Raw genomic sequence first — 20074 nt, forward strand, 5'->3', positions numbered from 1 at the left:
CCGTGACGGATCCACACAGTCTACCTGTTTTTGTTATGCCTCGAGCCACATACCACTGTGTATGTTTGATTATGTACCTCACTATATGCTGCTATTATTGTAACAGTACAATATGCTTAAGAACAGGCCTTGCTCACTGATAACTGGTATAACTGAACTTTGTTGATCTGTATCAGCCTAAAAGATGTTTACCAGAATATGGGGGATTCCAATGAGGAACTATATCACAAGTTTGTGAGCTAACTGTTCTTTAAAAAAGGGAAGTAAGGCATAAGACCAGACATTATGAGACTTGTTTACAACTTAGGAAATGATCTGTAATTTTCTAAAATATACCATCAACTCATGATAAGCTTGTGATCTATATGTCATTAGTTGAACCTGTTGACCCTACTGTTTGTTCAAGACTATAAAAAGCTCAAAGGCTAAAATGGAAATCATCATCATCCAGATTTGATCACAGTACCAGCCTGAACTGAGCATAGAGCCATTTTGCCAGTGTCGGCCTTGCCTTGACTGAACAAATAGCTGCACTGAATAGGATTACAATCTCCCCGTCAGTGACAAAGATGATTTTGTTTATGCATATGCTTGTAAGTACATGATTTATTAGTTTTTTTCTGTTTATTTAGTAAGTTTTTGTTTAATAAATTGTTAAGTTTGAGCCTTGGTGTCTTGTGTCATTTCTAATTCTGTATTAACCTCAGACTTTAAAGTAATGGACTAGTTCAGGTGCCAGGACCTGGAAACAGTCATTCCAATCATACCTCGTCTAAGGGCAGAGTTCCTTTGGTGGGCAAAAGCATGCAACCACAACAAGGGACTGCTATTCACTCAACCCCTCGCCGCCCAACCCTGACAACAGACGCATCAGACTATGCATGGGGGGCTCACGTGGCAGGCAAATGCATTCAGGGCCACTGGACCCCAGCCCAGATTCTCCTGCACATCAATCAAAAAGATGCTAGATGTACAGAATGCTCTGACAGCCTTCAAATACCTAGTCCTTCCAGGACAACTGCTTATAAAAACAGACACCACCACAGTTAATGTGGTACATAAATAAGCAGGGGGGAACCCATTCTTACCCACTCTGCAGGTTAGCCATGGCCCCGTGGAACACAGCCTTGAGCAACCAAGTGCATCTACAAGCTCAATTCCTGCCAGGCAAACAAAATTCACTGGCAGCCGACTTAAGCAGAAATCTCCTAGACCCACACGAGTGAAAATTGGAGCCTAACACCTTCAACCTCCTGATCCAGAGGTGGGGGACACCCGAGGTGGACTTATTTGCCTCCTCCAAGAACCATCAGTTGAGCAAATTCTGCACCAGGAACCCTCACAGCACAGCCTGGAAGGTGGATGTGCCCTATCCTTTCAATGGGAAAACCTCTCAGTGTATGCCTTTCCCCCTCTGCCCCTCCTCTCAAAAGTACTACTCAAGATAAAACAGGACAGGCCAAGGGCAATTCTTATTGCCCCAGACTGGCCACGCCAGCACTGGTACCCACTCTTGCGCAGTCTGACAACAGTGCCACCCTGGCACCTTCACCAGACTCCCACCCTGCTGTCACAGCATCCCCAGTTGCAATCCCTAAACCTTGCAGTCTGGCTTATCCCTTGAATACTCCACCAGCAACCCTCAGCAAACTGGTGCTGGACATCATTCTTGAAGCCAGGAGGCCTAGTACTAGGAAATCCTATGCTGAAAAGTGGAAAAGATATTGTTCTTGGAATCCTTCTCAAGGGAAGGACACAGCAGTGCCCTCCTTACCTCTAATTCTGGATTACCTAGCAGAGTTACTCCACAGAGGCCTGTCCTTCTCCTCCATTAAGATTCATGCCTCTGCCATCTCAGCTCATTATAATACTGATGAGCCACCTCTATTTTTTCACCCTCTCATCAAACAGTTCCTGAGAGGGGCTAACAACTTAAGGCCCCGTAGGAGAGCATCGACCCCTGCCTGGGACCTTAACGTTGTACTGGAGAAGCTCACGCTTCCCCCTTTTGAACCTGCAGCTTCAGCAGAGTTAAAACTCCTCACTTGGAAAACAACCTTGCTTTTAGCCATAACTTCAGCAAGAAGAATGTCTGAGTTACAGGCACTAATGGCTGTGGAACCCTTCATTATTTCCCATGCTGACAGGGTTTCCCTCAGGACTAACCCGTCCTTTATGCCTTAGGTGGTGTCCAGTGTGGCTCTAAATCAATCCATCCATTTGCCAACCTTCTTCCGTAACCCTCAGAATAAAGGGAAAAGGATCCTGCACTCCTTGGACGTGCACAGACAGCTCAGGTTCTACCTTGATGGGACTAAACCTGTTAGAAAATCTGACCAGCTGCTTTGCTACAGTGGCAGAGGGCAAGGCCATTTCAAAGCAAATAATTTCCAAATGGATAGCACACTGCATCCATTTCTGCTACAAGCACCATGGAAAACCTACCCCACAGGGGATAAGATCATATTCCACTAGGGTTCCTTCCATCTCTACAGCTTTTCTCAGGGGAGTCCCTACCAGGGACATTCTGGAGGCTGCAACCTGGAGCTCTGTACACACCTTCACCAAGCATTACCACTTACCAGTCTTTTCTAAATCCAGAGCTGGATTTGCTACAGCAGTGTTGCAAGGCCTACTAGCCTGTCCTAACACTTCTTGACTGCCTCCACCCTTCCTCAGCTTTGGGAATCCACCCAAGTGTGATGAGTGCAACAGTGAAACATGAAGAATATAGTACAGTTGTGTACACTTACCATAAATGTAGATGTTCGAGTATATTCACTGTTGCAGTCCTGGTTTCCCTCTTTCCATCCCCCTGGCTTTCACTGTCTTTCTACCTCTCCTCTCTATGGCCATTCCTAATGGCATTAGTATTTACTTTTTACTGGTGGTGTTCCCCACCATGTACTAGCTTCCTATTTGGGGGGCTCTTGACATTTGGGGCAAGAAAAACTGATGTAATGGTGTTGGCTGCCTGTTTTATACCCCTGACGACCTGACATCATGGAAGAAGCGGCAGCATCCGATGCAGAAATCCTAAGAGACTGGTATTCGGGCCGACTGAGGGATAACCTGCAGGCAGATAACCCAAGCGTGATGACTGCAACAGTGAATACACTCGAACATCTACATTTATGGTAAGTGTACACAACTGTACTTTTTCCTCTCACGTTACAAAGACATGCATTTGGAGAGTTTCTCCTCGGGCCTCCTCTGAAAATTGGCTTTGTTGCAAGTCGGACTTTCCGGTTAACAAATGTTAAATAAATAAATAAATAACCTGCATCAGTTTCTGAATGTTCACGAAGTGGCTAGCTCCAGTTATAGATAGATAGCTATTTTCTTTTTTCCGTATTTAGATGGCTTGCTTATCTTTGCAGAATCTTTTTCAGTATGTCAGGAATCTGTCATTTGGGTGAGAGATCTCTTACACAAGCTGTGATTCCAAGAAAACATTCAGAAGTCTTTTTTGACTCCTTCACACAGGATTGTTTTCCTGGGGATGTCAGCTGTACACCTCATTTCAAAGAGCTTTTCTTCCACAGGAAAAAATAAATCTATATTTAGATCTGTTTTCAAAGTTTTGCACTCAGACTTCCATCACTGCAAGGGAGTACTTCAGGATTTTGGGTCTAATATCATGTATGGTTCTCATGGTAACCCTGGCAAGACTCCACATGAGAGAGATACAATGGTATATGAAGTCTCTTGTGTCCCAGCATTAACATCCCTTGTCTTTTAGGATAGATGCAGTCAAATAAATATGAAAGAGATGCGTGCCCTTCTCAAGGCATTCAACTCTCTGAATCATCTTAGACCCCCATAACTTCTTCAAGTTGTTTCAGACAGTATGACAGCCATGTGGTATCCCCTTTGCAGACTAGCCGTGTTGTCTTGGGGATATAGCTTTACAGCACAGTCTCATTCTACTGGCATCCTTCATTCCATCAGAGCAATATTGTGTGCCAGACAGGACAGGGCAGACCCTCACATATGCTAACTAAATTAGGGACTCTTCATCTATAGCTTTTTGGAAAGGGTTTGTTTCTAGAAGTATTCTTGAATCTGTAGCTTGGTCCTCTGTGCATACTTTTAGAAAGCTTGATCCTTCTTTAGGTCTAGATTAGACTTTGCAAAGACCATTCCCAGGGGCTTCTGGACTCTTCTTCTTCCATCTCCTAGATGTAAGATAGGGAGCTGTCTAACAGTTTGAGCATGTAGAAGGTGCCCTGAAGCTTTGGAAACTCATTGGCTTTCATATCCATGACAGGATATGACCCATATAGCTAAGACTACTGTAGCAGTGATCATTCAAACATATACTGTTATTGTAAGTTTGCTTACACAACTGTACTTTCCTTTTGGTGACATTTGTTTTTGGTACTGGTGCTGTCAGTGCCAACTGTACTGGTTGTGTGTCTTCCTGTAACACTGTGACTTGGCTGTGAAGGCAAGGTTGGCATTTGTGTCAGTGCCATTGACAACATGTTGTGCCTTGACATCATCAACCTACAAGTTTTTGTCATTGAGACGGACAGAGTCCATCAGGAGGTCAGGGCTGACACACCTGTTGTCATCAAGCTGTGCCTCATCCCAGAATGGTTGCACCTTTAGAAGTTAGAATTCTGTGTAGAAATCATGGTTCCCCTTCTCAGGGCCACAGAACCAACAGCAGTCATGAAGACTTGGTTTGTATGCTTGACTTAAGTTAAAATGTGATGGGGGAGTTTTGAAAAATATGTCTATTTTGTGTTTGTGTGTGTCCAGTGAAGCAAAAAGTTGTAAAAAAAAATGTGACATGGGCCCAAAAGGGGGTGAGAAGAGGCTGCATAAGAGAGCAGTCTGCCAAGCATTTAAGTTAAAGTTGGAATTACACATTTAAAAGTACTGTTACGTATATTAGGTGGGAGTAATAGCTTTCTATCATAATGGCTACTCTGACCATATTATTGTGGAATGCAGTTGGCCGTACAGGTTGTTGTTCTTTCGGCTTTTCCCGGTTAGGAGTTGCCACAGCGGAACTCCGGTCCGCTAATGCTTGGCAGATTTTTTACAGGTGCCAGCTCAATGCCCAACCTTCAACAAAGGCACGCCCATTCTACGCATGTCTTTCGAACGCCACTCGACTGCGGGGAGGGCATGCAGACTCCACACAGAAGGCGCTCCAGCCGAGAATCAAACGAGAGAACCTCTTGCTGTGAGGCAGCAACGTTACCGTGCTATTGGAAGAAAAACAGAGTACTGTATTATATAAAGAAGTATGTGGTGAAAATAGTGTTTTAGGGGACACATTTGGATAGAAATGAGTATGTGAATTTGAGAAAGAAAGGATTTCAGGGTGGACATTCAGCAGAATACCCGGGTCACAGGGAAAGGGGAATAATAATACTGATTGTTAGAGAGGACTCAAGTTTACTGTAACTGGGGACTCTGTCCCATAAGTTGAAGAACAGGCAAAAAGACAGCATCAGATATTAATGTACTCACCATAACTTTGTGTCTGTTTTCTGTCCTTCCTAAACTTCCCACCTGACCATTCCTCCTTCCCTTTTTGTCTGGATCCTAGTATGACCTGAGGGATATTCCTGAGTAGTTTCTGTTGTGTGGGCTCCAGACTACTCTTTTCCTGTTTCCTTTCTTTTCACCTTCTGTGTTCTTTAACTCGGAGATTCCTGTTAGTGGTTTTCCCAGTTTTACAATGTGATTAAATAAATAGAGGGCAGACTCAATCTGAGGTATCTCAGAGGTAGTTGGGGAATTATTGGTAAGGGGAGGAGCTGGAGCTATAGAGCCCTAAAGTCTATCAAGTGGCTGAGAATGATTCAAGGTCGGATCTCGGATCCATCCATTGAGGAAGAACAAAACTGACAACACAGATGCAGAGTTATGGTGAGTACATAAGTATAATTTTGCGCTTTAATGGAAGTATATTCCAAAAAATTCCAGAATCTGGTAGTTTTTCAGAAGTTGAGAATCTGCGAGAACAACAGAGTTGTGATAGCAGGGATTGCTTAAGGGTGATATGATTTAAGTATTGATCCAAAGTTGTCGTTTTCATCTGATTTTGCTGTTGGGTTATCAGATCTGACTGGATCTGACTTTGGCACTTTTTCAAGGGCTTGCATCTAGGACCCCCTGACTTCTCCCCTACTCATAATTCTCCGTAGTTCCCAGATTATCTCAAATGTTTTGCTGCTTGAGCCTTCAGGACGGGCAGTTCCAGGGCTTTGATTACCTCTTAGGATAAGTTATTTTTTCAGTTTTTTTAATCCCCTTTTGCTGTATTCTAGGTTGTATTATTCATTTATTTTTTTTTGAGAGGCTTTCCAAATTTCTTCAGAAAACCCTCCCCTTTTTTTAAAAAAAGGGGGGTGGGGTTGTTTCTATATAAATTCTAAATCCTATTTCTGTTATTTTCTAATGTCTTAGCTAACTGTTAACCTGTACAGCTCATTCTATGTATACACTGTTTTGGTTTTTGCTTAGCAGTTGTTGTGGCTTCTGCTGCTGTTGTAATTGTTGCTTTCCTGGATGTCGGGAAAGAGTGCTAGCTTTATGAAATGCTAAGCTTGTGGATACAAGATTCTTCCAAAGATCCTTACTCATTGTATATCTGCTGTTTAGGAGTGTCTCATTTAGTTACTGACTGTGAAATAAGTCATTCTTTTTAGGGCTAGGACCCTACATTGTCTCTATAATAAGCTATTATTGAAGGGTCTCCTTCCTGCCAAAGCAGGAGGTTCAGCCACATCTGCTCCAGAAATGTCCTCTCCTTCATCCAAGAAAATGGAGAAAGCAAATGATGACAAGGATAGAGAAAAGGAGAAAGAAAAGGGTAAGGAACAAGGCAGAGAGAGAGAAAAGGGTAAGGAACAAGGCAGAGAGAGAGAAAAAAGAAACAGGAAAAGAAGTCAGATAAAAATAGAAAAAGGTCCCGAGAGCCATCAGAGCAATCTGCTGTGGCTCCTAATACACCAAGATGTTTTGATTTGGATGTTCAGGATGTGTTCACTGTACCCCCCCCCCCCCATCGGTGGTTCTTCCTGCACCCAGTAAGTTTGAGGCTTTATTCCCCATTTTTACAAGAGAAGCATCAATGTTCTTCAGTTCCTTCCTTTCACTGAGTCTTATCGGAAGCTGATGTTGCCAGGTGATGTGGAAGTTCCTATGGGCACAGATTCAGTTGGAAGTCCACCCAGTGCTAATCCCTCTGGTGGCTCTAAGCATGGTACACCCTTCCCCACCACTGATTTCTCTTATACTAGTCCGACCATTCGATCTAAAGCCCATGGACGTGAGCCTGACCCTTAGAGCACCCATGTCGGTGCTAACAACGCTTTCTATTTTAACCCTAGTTTTCCTTACTTTCTCAACTCTGGCCATACGAGATTGAGATGAGTCTCAGAATCAAAGCATTAGAGCTGAAACCTGAGAGTCAGGGTCAACTCTGGCATTTTTGGAGTCATCCCTGCCCCTCAGTGCTGGACAGCTCGGTGCAGTTGAAGCTTCTAGGCTCAGAACCGGTCCTATTGGAATTCTGGGCACTCCATCCCTGTCTGCTGTGGTGTAGGTGGGCACTTCTTTGCCTCCAATTTCATCCTCGAGAGGGTTCTCCCAAGGTCGAGAGAGAAAGGTGTCTCTACTCCCACTTTGTTCTGTCCTGACCTTTGACTGATCTTGTGTCTATTTATCCTGATTGACAGGGAGAGCCACCCTTCTCCAACCTCAAGGGTTCACACCAGATAGCCTCCCTGTCAGATTCCAGACCTTCTCCAGAAGGCCCATTGGGGAAGAAACCTAGGAAATGGGCCGGTAAGAGGAGACACTTGGACTATTCACTGGAGTTGGAGACTGCAAACACTGATTTCAAAGAAGGAGAGGGATCCCCTCTAGAAGATTCCTCCTTCTGAAATATTCTGGAGTTAATGAAACAAAGAGGAGGTTGGTCCTCTGAAGCCCCCTCTCCAGAGGATTCTGTGTTTTTAGAGGTGTTCAGGTCTGGCTCTTCTACCTCCTGGGTGATTCCACCTGTTGATGAGCTATTAGTCCTAGTTTCTCAGTGACCATGGAAGGAGTCTAATGTAGTGGAAACAACTCCATGCAAACCAGCCAAAACTTTAGTATCGCCTAGGAATAAGTCCCACTGGAGCAAGGGTCCTCTAGTAGATAACATGTGTGCTGTGGTAGCCACAAGGAAGCAGCTGTCCAAGGAGAGGGCATCTGTTTACCTCCCCAAATAGAGATTCTAGGGTATTGGGCAGATTTGGAAAATGGATGCATGTTTCAGCGACCTTTTCACTTAGAGTGCTGAACTAACTGGCTCACATGACCTGTTTTCAGAGGGACCTGGTGAACGATTTGTTAAAACCCTCTTGGGTAACCTGTCTGCAGACATCCAAAAATTGTTGACATCTCTGATGTCTACTCTCCACTCCATGACTAATGTATCCATACACCTGCTGTCTTAACACAGCTGATGGTACATCTAGAGCAACAGGCACCTACATTGTGATCTGTTGGCATGACTGGATCTGCTTATGTGACTTTACGGAAGGCTTGAAGACATCCTTCATTAATGCCCTCTTTAACGGTTCAACCCTGTTTGCACCTAAAGTGAAAGAAACCAGAAGTCAGCAGGAAGACAAGACCCTGCTTGCAGCTGGCATATGTTTTTTCCGTCCCACAAATGACCTTCTCCAGAAACCAGAATGGGGAGCTATGGATCTGAAAATGCCAGGATTTTGGCCAGGAAGGGGGCAATGCAGAATCATGGTTTTCACAGTCCTTTCACTGAGAAACTGTTTCAGTGCTACTAAGCATTTGCCTGACTACTGCACCCTTTAGGCAGTTGATGGGGGAGGGGTGATTATCCGTGCACCTTCAAGCTTGGCAGACCATCAGTCAAGATTCCTGGGTACAGAAGATAATCACAAGAGGATAAGTTATTCCCTTAGTTTCTCCTCAGAAAAAGAAGAACATTCCTGATGTTCCACTAGTTAGATGGAATTAGCAGTAGCAGAAGTAGTAAAGCTGATAGAAGAAAGTCATCCAACAGGTCCCACCAGACCAGTCAGAATCCAGAGTTAACCTAAGCCACCTCCACCAGTTCATAAAACGGACAAAGTTCAGTCTATCCTACCCCTGTTGAGGAAGGACAATTGGATGTGCTCCATAGATATCCTGCTATCATAGCAAGCTAGCAAAACAGTCCAAGAGATTTCTCCATTTCTGTCTGGAATTCAGAGCATTGTCCTTTGGCCTCACCATAGCCCTAGGGTGTTCACTAGTTGCATGACAGTGGTAGCAGCATGTTGTAGACTATAAGGGTTCCAGGTGTAACCCTTTCTGGACGATTGGTTCCTTACCACAACAACTAAGGATCTACTTTTTCAGTGCAAGGATTTCCTGCTTTATCTTGCTGCTCAGTTGGGAATTACTGTCAATCTTGCCAAGAGTCAGCTAACACAAACATGCTGTTTTGGTAGCAATCATATCAGCTGAGAGGATCTCAGAGTTGCAAGCCTTGTCATGCAAACCTCCATATCTATTTTTTTATAAGTCTTTGAGGAACAAATCCCCACTTCCTTCCAAAGGTAGCATCTGAAACAATCTTTAATCAGACCACACATCTGCCAGTGTTCCCAAAGTTGTGTAACAAAGGGGAATGTATCTTAATTTGCTAGGCTGTCATCATTAACTCTGGTTTTATTTATACAGGATAAAGATATCCGAAACTCTGATCAACTCTTCATTGCTTTCTCAAAAGTTAAATTGGGTCAAGGAGTTTCTACAGTAAAACTGTCCAGGTGGCTTTTCCGACTGTATGGCCTTTGTTTATGAAAAGATGGGACTGGCTTTACCTGGCAAACCAAAAACCTATTCTGCCAGAGTGGTGGCTGTTTCCATTGCCTTTATGGGTAGGGTTCCTAATGATGAAATTTGCGCTAAAACTACTTGGTCTAGTGTACATACCTTAGTGACACACTAGAAGTTGAATGTACAATCCAGATCCTGATCATCCTTTGGCTCCACCATTCTCAGGAGTATCCTTCCTTGAAACCACCCAGGTCATTGAGTAGCTTGGGAATCTGTCCCACTATCTTAATCAGACAAAAAAAAAATCTGATACAAAAGTTATGTACTTACCATAATGTTAGATCCGTGTCATCTTGTTTAATCCGGTTCAATATCCCTCTCGCCATCTCCCATTCTAAATTGTCATTCTTGGAGTCCAGGCTGAATGGATGGATGTGATCTTGTCTTCTGGACAGCCTTTTTTGTTTCTCTGTCTTTAATCATGTCCTGGTTGTCAAATAGGATGGTCAGCCAAGACTGTTTTATGTTTCCAAGTAGAGAATTTCTAACAATAAGTAGGCAAACTCAACCTGGTGACTAGAGGGAATTTATGGGTAGACAGTGGAGTCAGAACCCTGCATCCAAGCTCCTGAAAAAGCACCAAGGTCGGATCTGTTCACCCAGTAGATGAAATGGGTGAGACAAGACAACATGTATCGAGTATTATGACAAGTACATAACTCCCCCCCCCCCCAAGTAGGGTGGTGAATATATGGAAGACGCTGACTTATGTATGCAGTTTGGACAGTGGTAGGAAGGAAATGAAAATGTATTTCTGGTGTTGACGTGGGAGGGTTGTTAACCTAGTGGGAAGGACTAAGTTCAGTGGTTTATCCACTAAGTAGTAGAATAGAAGCTAGCAGCTGGTTGGGTAAGGTCGTCTTAATTTACATAATATTTTTTTCACTGCAGGTGCAAAATGTGAGGCAAACACTTTTGATGGGGAACGCTGCCTATATGGGGCTTTGAGCGATCCCATCCGCCGATTACTGAAGGAGTACAAACAGATTACATCGAAACGTATGCAACGGGATTACTATGATGACTTTTTGCAAAGGTCAGTTACTTGTTTTTCTTGAAATTATTTGTTGTGGGTTGTATAATATTACCATCCCCATCTCTTTAATTTTTGGAGACAGACTGACTTGTTTTTCTGTAAGTAAATAAGGTGGTTGGACTTCTAGGAGAGGGGAAGGTTGTTCTTATTTACCCAGTAGATTTGCTGGTTGTCTCACTTATAGTCTTGATCTGCATGGGTAGTGCTACTTACCCTTTTCATCCTAGATGCCTATCTGTGTATTCCTTACTGTTCGGTACTGTCATGGCAGGTAGTACTCACTTGGGCACCATTCCAAAATACTCTAGCCTTCCCGCTATTCTCTATTAGAGTGCTTAAATTCAGATAGAAAGTATATCCGAATTAGTTCATTTTGCCACTTTTGAAGTGCACATACGTTTCTGAAGCTCTTTTCTCCCTAGATCGTCTTTCAGTTCATCTTTTGACTCAGTTTTTTGTTTAAAACTGTTTAGTGCTTAGCTGCAGTGCATGTGTATGCAGCTTTGGGAATCTGTGCAGCAGTCTACAATGCTGTCAGATATATAGAGAATCTTTGTTCCTCTCTATAAAAATCTCTAAGTTTAGTAAAATGACTTCTTCAGTTTGTTGGAGATGTAAAGATACAAAAGCTGATTGTATGTATACACATGTTTATGGACTGTGAAAAACTAAATGTGTCTTGAGAAAAGACAAGTATGTTTTTAAGGGGTATGAGTTGATAATTGTTCTTTAACTAGATTAATAACACTAATGAATGCTCTATTTCTGTAAAAGCCAAACAAAAAATATTTTGGAGTCTTTTGGAAGTTGCTAGAAAAGTGACTACAGAAAATAGGAAAGCAAACTCTATTCCTACTTTCAAAGAACTTTTAAATTTAACGGAAGTACTGTCTTAGTTGCTCTTCTGTGTGCTGTTATCTGTTCAGTCGCTCTTACTCTGCACTTATTACTGCTTGTTAGTAGCCTTCTAATTTACTGCCTTCTGCACTTGTTTTTTAGTAATTTGTTAATTTAATTGCATTTATTTGAACTGTATTTGCCGTAGTGTTGCTACATACTTGGGTGTGCTGGCCTGCACTGCAATTTAAATTGTATTTACTGCTGTTTTAGCTGCTTTTCTGTAAAAAAAAAAAAAAAATCTAAGCTTATTTCCTGCCTTTCCTGTAACTAGTCAAGTCCAGATACAGACTTGCTGTATCCATGACTGTTGGTAAACTTCTGAACCCCCCAAGCCTTTTTTGTGTTGGAGGGAAGCCTTCTCGCTTATCACTGGGAGTGGTAAGCACTAGGTAGCCTATCTAACACGAGAAGAGTGAGTTTTGGCCCTGAAATTGTAGTTCATTGGCCGTTTGGGCAGTTTTTCCATCTGTTTCTACTTTCTAGTTAAAAGCCCGTTTTGCGTTTGGTCCCCGCCTTTCCTATAACTAGTGTAGTCCAGGTACAGATTTGCTGTATCCAGGACTGTTGGTATGCTTCTGAGCCCCCCCAAGCCCTTCTGTGTTGGAGAGAAGCCTTCTAGCTTATCAGTGGGAGTGGTAAGCACTAGGTAACCTATCTACCACAGAAGGAGTGGTTTCTGGCCCAGAAATTATAGTTTATTGGCCGTTTGGAAAGCTTTTCCATCTCTTTCACCCTTCTGATTTAAAAGCCTGTGTCTGCGCTTGTTTCCTGCCTTTCCTATTACTAGTCTAGTCCAGGTACAGATTTGCTGTATCCAGGACTCTTTGTAAGCTTCTGAGCCCCCCAAGCCTTTCCGTGTTGGAGAGAAGCCCTCTAGCTTATCAGTGGGAGTGGTAAGCACTAGGTAACCTATCTACCCCAACAGGAGTGGTCCCTGGCCCTGAAATTGTAGCTATTGGCTGTTTAAGCATTTTTTTCCATCTCTTTCAACTTTTGGGTTTGATAGCCGCACTTGCGCCTGTTTCCAGCCTTTCCTATAACTAGCCTAGTCCTGCTACAGAGTTGCTGTATCCAGGATTGTTAGTAAACTTCTGAGCCCCCCAAACCTTTCTGTATTGGAGGGAAGCCTTCTAGCTTATCAGTGGGAGTGGTAAGCCCTAGGTAGCCCTATCCTTCATGGGAAGAGTGAGTTTTGGCCCAGAAATTGTAGTTTATTTGGCCGTTTGGGCAGTTTTCCATATCTTTCAACTTGCTGGATTTAAAGCCTGCGTTTGTACTTGTTCCCCCCTTTCCTGTAACTAGTCTAGTCCAGGTACAGATTTGCTGTATCCAGGACTCTTTGTAAGCTTCTTAGCCCCCCCCCCAAGCCTTTCTGTGTCGGAGGGAAGCCTTCTAGCTTATCAGTGGAAGTGGTAAACATTAGGTAGCCTATCTACCACAAGAGGAGTGGTTCCTGGACCAGGAATTGTGGCTATTGGCTGTTTGGGCAGTTTTTTTTCCATGTCTTTCAACATTCTGGTTTAAAAGCCGTACTTGCACTTGTTTCCCACCTTTGCTGTAACTAGCCTAGTCCAGATACAGAGTTGCTGTATCCAGGACTGTTGGTAAGCATCTGAGCCCCGCAAGCCTTTCTGTGTTGGAGGAAAGCCTTCTAGCTTATCAGTGGAAGTGGTAAGCACTAGGTAGCCTGTCTACCACGAGAGGAGAGGTCCTTGGCCCAGAACTTGTAGTTTATTGATCATTTGGACAGTTTGTCTGCCTCTTTCAACTTTCTGGTTTAAAAGACCACATTTGCGCTTGTTTCCCATCTTTCCTGTAACTAACCTACTGGGTAGCACTAGAAAGCCTTAAACTGATACAAGCCTTCTAGCTTAGAAGAGAGACTTTGGAGTGATTAAGTATCAGTTTTCTGTACTTTCTTGCTGTACTTAACTGTTTTCCACCTAAACGCAGATTTTCCAGCATTTATTGTGATTTAAAAGCTTGTTTTATTCATAGGTTCATAGGTTAGTACTAGGCTACCTGCCCTTGTGAGCCATTGTAAGCCTAGCCAATTATCCCTTGTGAGACTCAAGCCCTGCACCTTGTGTTTGTAAGGCAAACACCCTAACCATTAGGCCATCCTCATTGCACTTATCTGACTGCCTGCACTTTTAAAAAGTTGTTTTTTGTTTAAATAATTTGTTTAACTGTTGTAGGCTACACACTAAAGTGTGATGGTCTTTTCTGATCATTTGTATTCGTTTAAAGCTGTTTTAAGTGTATTTTTTTACTGTTTTTACCTTATCTTTTAAAAAAAAAATTCCTTGTTTCCCGCCTTTCTAAGCTAGTATAGTCCACTTTTCAGGCTAGTGCTGAATTCAGGGCTGTGATACTAGTTTCTGAGTTGCCCATACCTTACTTGGATAGAAGGAAGTTTCTCTGTTCACCTGTGAGAGAGGGGAGCTTTGAGCAACCTATCTGTCCCTGGAGGAGTGGTTCCAGCCCAGAAGTTAATAGTTTATTGGCCATTTTGGGCTAATTTCTCTCTTTCATTTCCCTACTATAAAAACCGCGTTTGCACGGTTTTGCTCACTGGGCAGCACCGGTTAGCTGTGGTTAAATTATTACCGGCTCCACTAAGTCTCCTCTTCAGTTTTTCCCTTGAAACTAGTCTAACTCTCAACCTAAACACTCAAAAAGCATCCTACAGCCCAGCACTTGCTCAGACCCAATAGCAAGCACTAATATACCCTGACACTGATTGCCCAGCAGGGCAAGGCCCTTTAGTCACCCCTCACCAACCAGCTCACCCTACTATTCAGGCATGACCAAAGGGCAATTTCAGGTGTACTCTCCAGTCCAGCTGGTGAATCTGGGTATCCTGAGGCAATGTTACAACTGCCTCATGAACACAGACAACCCTCTTTTCCTACCACAAACCACTAACATATGCGAGAGATGCAATTATACAGCTAAACTGGAAGCTAAGCTGTCTCCACCCAAGACTGGAACAGGCAGTCAAGAGGAGAAGATTAACACTTGCGCCACACAGACCTCTCAACCAATCAGGGACAAATTGCAACAGAATCAGGGACAAGTCAAGAAAAAATCAGGGACAATCAGGGACACTTTTAAAATATTAGTGCTACTAACTTGAAACATTGACAGAATCAGAGCATATGAATTAATACACATTTTCTGAAGTAAAAGAAGTTTATAACTCTTAATTATTGTCATTATTCATTAAGTGTAATTCACCACCTTTCCTCCAAAAGTCACTAGTTTTAGGAGGGATTAAGAGGGACAGAGCTAAAATTTGAGTCAAAATCAGGGAAATCCCTGAAAATCGGGGACAGTTGAGAGGTATGGCGCCACACCTCCAGACGCACACAGACCTACCAAAACAACACTAGCAAAAAATACACATAAATACACAAAATCATACTTGGAGGCTCTAAATAAAAACCTGCAAAAGCATCAGAGACCTCCTAAGCAGACACCCAAACCACCTGCACTTCCTGTCACAAACCAGACATCACATAAAACACAAAATCAGTGTCCCACACAATCACAACCCTTAAGGTGAAATAACATACCTAATACACTGGTAATAGGTGACTCTATAGTCAGGCACACTGATGTCCCACTCACTAGGCTAGACAAGCACAAGGTTACTGTTAGCTGCCTGTCGGGAGCCAGAATCTGCCACATAACACAAGCACTCAGGTCACTCCAGAACAAGTACAAATATGACTCTGTCATTGTTCATGTTGGTGTGAAAGACGTACCTCCCTGGACTACATGAAAAGAGACATGGAAGAGCAGTCTGATCATGTAGCCCAGGCTGGTATGATCCTGCCCTCACCAAGAATGATACCTCAGTATAAAGGGAAAAATGATCAATTTCAACAATTGGCTAAGCTTCTGGTGTCATTCAAAAGGGGATCCAGTGTCTGTCAGCCTGGGATGACATGCTCAACAAGCCACGTTGCTTTGCAAGAGACGGCGTGCACCTGTCACCCCTTAGGCTTTCGAATACTGGCCACGGCTCTTGCTGCCCCCATAGTGCCTTTTTTAGGCAAGGCTCAAAAATCAAACCCACCTCCGTAAACAGCACAGTTAACAAAAAACTGAGTGTTATGCTACTCAACGCCAGGAGTTTAAATCTCAAAATGCACGTGCTCGAAGCTCTCCTCAGTATGGAGAACATCGACATCTGCGCAGTAACTGAAACCTCGTTCAAGGCTCCAGAGAGCACCCCAGCACTACCGGGCTACAAATCATACCACACGTTTCGGCCACAGAACACGGACCGAAACACAAAAGGAGGGGATGTATCCATATTCATCAAGGATACCTACACCTCCAGGTTAGTGGCACAGCATGATCCCTCTGAGATCATCCATGTGCAACTAACATCGGTCAAATCTACAGTGCAAATTGTGGCCTGCTACAGATCACCCTCCATGACCCAGGACCATCACTCCACCTTTCTAGAGACACTGGAAAACATGAAGGTCCTACCGAACACCCTGATATTGGGCGATTTCAATTGCCCTGCCATTCACTGGGAAAACTACTCGAGTACAAACTCCCAGGCCCAGTGCTTCCTGGAATTCATCAACTCAAACGCCCTGGATCAGCTGGTAAATTCCCCTACTAGAGGTGAAAACATATTGGACCTGGTCATCACCAACATGGGCGACAGGTATTCCACACCGGAGGTCAACACGTCCCTGGTAGATCAGACCATAAACTAATCACTCTGGATGTCCACACCCCACCACCACCCTCAACTAAGGAAACCACAGTAAAAAACTTTTCTAAAGCAAACTTCACTTTATTTAAGACAGAGGTGGTAAGTTTCACAGTCCCCACGCTAAAGGATAATGCTGCCCAAGATGCAGAAACCTTTACAAATGCATTCTATGAGCACCTACAAGGATGCATGGATCGTGCCATCCCTAGCAAAACCAAGAGTCACTCCTCTAAGAGAAGGAAACCAGTTTGGTGGACCCCTGCCATAAACAGGCTGTACAATAGAAGGAGGAAATTAGTTCAGAAAAAAGCAAATCCCAAGAAGGAAAGACATCCCTGATCAGTATCAGTAAGAAACTAAGGTCCCTCATGAAATCATCCAAGGCTAACTTCGAAAGAAAAATAGCCAAGGTTTCAAACGATAACCACAAAGCTTTCTTTAACTATGTTAAGAATCTAAATGGCAACTCACAGATAAGCACTGAACTAGTGCAAAATAGCACAAAATATACTGAACCTACTGATATTGCCAACATCCTGGCAGATGGTTTCAGTGCAAACTTCACCCCCTCTCACCTCCAAAAGGGCCCACAATACAGGAAAAGTGTAGCGTCCCAAAAATCACAGACACACAGGTGAAAACAGCCCTTTCAAAAGCCAAACACACAGCGTCAATGGGACCAGATGGTGTCCCAGGCTGCGTCTTGCACGAACTACAGAACGAACTAAACCCCCACCTAAACACGCTGTTCAACCTCAGCCTCTCCACAGGCAACGTGCCCATAGAATGGTGCACAGCAACGGTTAATTCCTCTCCACAAAGGAGGGGCCACAGCTGACCCTGGTAACTATAGCCCCATAAGCCTGACTAGCCTGGTCTGCAAGACTATGGAACGCATCATCATGGAACTCATTAACAAAGACACTGGAAACCTCCAAACACTTGACCCGACCCAGTTCAGCTTTGTTAAGGGCAGGTCATCCCTACTAAACCTGGTTGACTTCTTCAAGACAGTCACCAAGGCCATAGACGAGGGAAACGTGGTTCACACAGCCTACCTTGACCTCGCCAAGGCTTTCGACACCATTCCCCACTCTGGTATTACAGAAAAACTCACCAGCCTGAACATAAACCCCTACGTCACAAGATGGATTGCCAACTGGCTTACAGACAGAACTCACACGGTAAGAATAGCGGGCTCCAGGTCCAACTCTAAACCAGTCACAAGTGGTGTCCCGCAAGGCTCAGTCCCGGGACCCCTATTGTTCGGCATATACTTCTCAGAAGTACAGGCAGACACAGGAGGACTATGGCTAACCAAGTTCGCTGATGACTGCAAACTGGTAGCCATAACTGACTCTCCGGTTGACATGGACATCCTCCAAAAGGGCCTTACTGAGCTGGACACCTGGTGTCAAAGTCATGGCCTCAAGCTAAATGCCAAAAAATACATAGTCATCCCGTTTGGGGAAAAACAAAACACCCACAAATTACCGCATAGGTGGCAGCCCCCTTAATACAGAAGAGGTAATAAGAGATCTAGGGACCTAGGTAGATAGTAATCTCTCTTTCGACAATATATTGCCAAAGTAGTTAGGAAATCCTTCTATGTGGCCCATCTAATTACTAAAGGGTTCGCATCTAGAAATAGAGGTTATAGTGCCCCTCTACTCGTCACTCATTAGACCCATCATAGAGTACAATGTCCCATTTGGGATGTACCTCACAAGATACTTCCAACAGCTGGAAAGACCACAAAAGTACCTCACCAAGAGGATTACTGGCCTCAAACATATGTCCTATGCAGCCCATCTGAAAAAACTCTGTCTGTACTCAGTGGCATATCGTTTACTCAGAGGTGATCTCTGCCCGACTTACAAAGCCATATCCAACTCAGAATTGATGGACATGCTCCACCTAAAGAAATCCAAGTCACTGCGAGGCACACGCTCTAGTGAGCTAAACTTGCCACAACAATAAATAGAACATGCTGGAGGGATAGATTCCTGTCACAGAGACTCCCCATTCTTTGGAACAGAATTTCAAACTACATTAGGCAGAGCCCCTCACTAACACTCTTTAAGAGAAACCTTAATGAGTGGATGGGTAAAAGAAAATACACCCCCGGGATCACTTCATTGGCTCTGCTTGACAGAGGATCAGTTAATTAATCAATGGGGCGGCGAAAGCCGACACACTCTGGCTAGACTTATAAATGACCTCGGGCAGATAGCCTAGTACCTACCTATGAACCTATGTAAAACTGAAAAAGAAGTTATCGGAGTAAGATCATACAAAGACTTTTAGTGGTAGGGATAGCCTTTAAATGTTGCTACTGAAATACCAAGACTCTTAATGTGTTAATTGTGTAAGATTACTTTGATTCAGTGTATTCCTAACATTGTATAACAATATGTGATGTTGAATTTCTTCCTTTCTGTGTATGTATTGTAACTATAGTAAATTAATAAAAATGTTCTTAAAAAAACAAACAAAAGAACATACAATGTTGGAACTAAAAGCCTTGAAATGTAATACAGTCTTGTAGTGTTATAGCAGGAGCAGTCCGTTTTGTTGAGAGCCAGTTCTTCAGAAAGTCATTTCAGGGCATTTGCTCCTAGTTTCAGAAGTTCTGCAGTCTGGAGTTAGTATATTTAAAGGTTATGTGCAACTGGATTACTTAGCTGCATAATGTCCAGACAATTGGCTGCCATCACAGAGCAGTGAATTTGCTACTAGAAGTAACAGATGCTGCTAAAATTCTCTTTTGTTTATTAGTATAAATTTTACTTTAAAACCAGAGTTGTTTTATCAGTATTGCTGAATGCCTGTATGGACCCTGCCTGAGAAGGTTCCATGTCAACAACTATGACAGTGTCATCACTTCAACTTGGCATCTAGTATAGTGATGACATGAAGTAGGGGGATGCAGGCATTTGGCAGTGTGTTTACTCACAAATAGTTGATATTTAATGAACACATAATGCTGTGATGCTGTATTCATTATATATTACTGTCTGACAAGTGGTTGTTCCATCACCTTGTTATTTTGTTGTGTTGGAGCTTGTAACTGTGAAAAAAAAACATAAAGGCATACCCTGTTAATAAAACATGTAATTTGTAATGGAAAGTTGGTATGCTGTCACGAACAGCAGGCAGTATCTATAGTGTAATTCAAATTATGATACAGCAGTCAGAAGCTGAGACAGGAGATGTTCTGCCCCTGAATGCAAATCAAGAGGAAAATGCTCTAGTAACCACACAGCCAGAAGGTTTTGAGTGCTGGCTACAGCAGTGTGTTTCATTGGAAGCCCTATTTATCATAAAGTTATTATTTTAAAAATAGGATTAAGAGAGCCATTAGCCACCAGTTTCTACTTTTCAGAATGGTAGAAGCTGAATGCATGTGCCATATTCAGGTTCACCAGTATGCAGTTGAACTTTAAGGCTGAGAGTGCAGTCCACCTTCAAAAGTTTAGGGATCTTCCACTTTGTTAGGAGCAAACTAGACAGAACAGTCT

At 43.2% G+C, this 20074-nt stretch overlaps 1 protein-coding gene across 1 annotated transcript in view; it reads left to right on the top strand.

Moving 5' to 3' along the window:
• The window catches only part of ABTB1 (ankyrin repeat and BTB domain containing 1), a 1282257-nt gene that overhangs the window by 465586 nt on the left and 796597 nt on the right, over window positions 1–20074 (top strand). Inside the window, exon 4 of the mRNA XM_044078542.1 lies at window positions 10768–10912. Coding sequence (XP_043934477.1) covers window positions 10768–10912 — 145 coding nt within the window. The remainder of the gene's footprint in view (window positions 1–10767; window positions 10913–20074) is intronic.

The sequence above is a fragment of the Protopterus annectens genome, chromosome 7.part1 (assembly GCF_019279795.1).
Source record: "Protopterus annectens isolate FY-2018-M chromosome 7.part1, PAN1.0, whole genome shotgun sequence".
NCBI classification, from domain to species: domain Eukaryota; kingdom Metazoa; phylum Chordata; order Ceratodontiformes; family Protopteridae; genus Protopterus; species Protopterus annectens.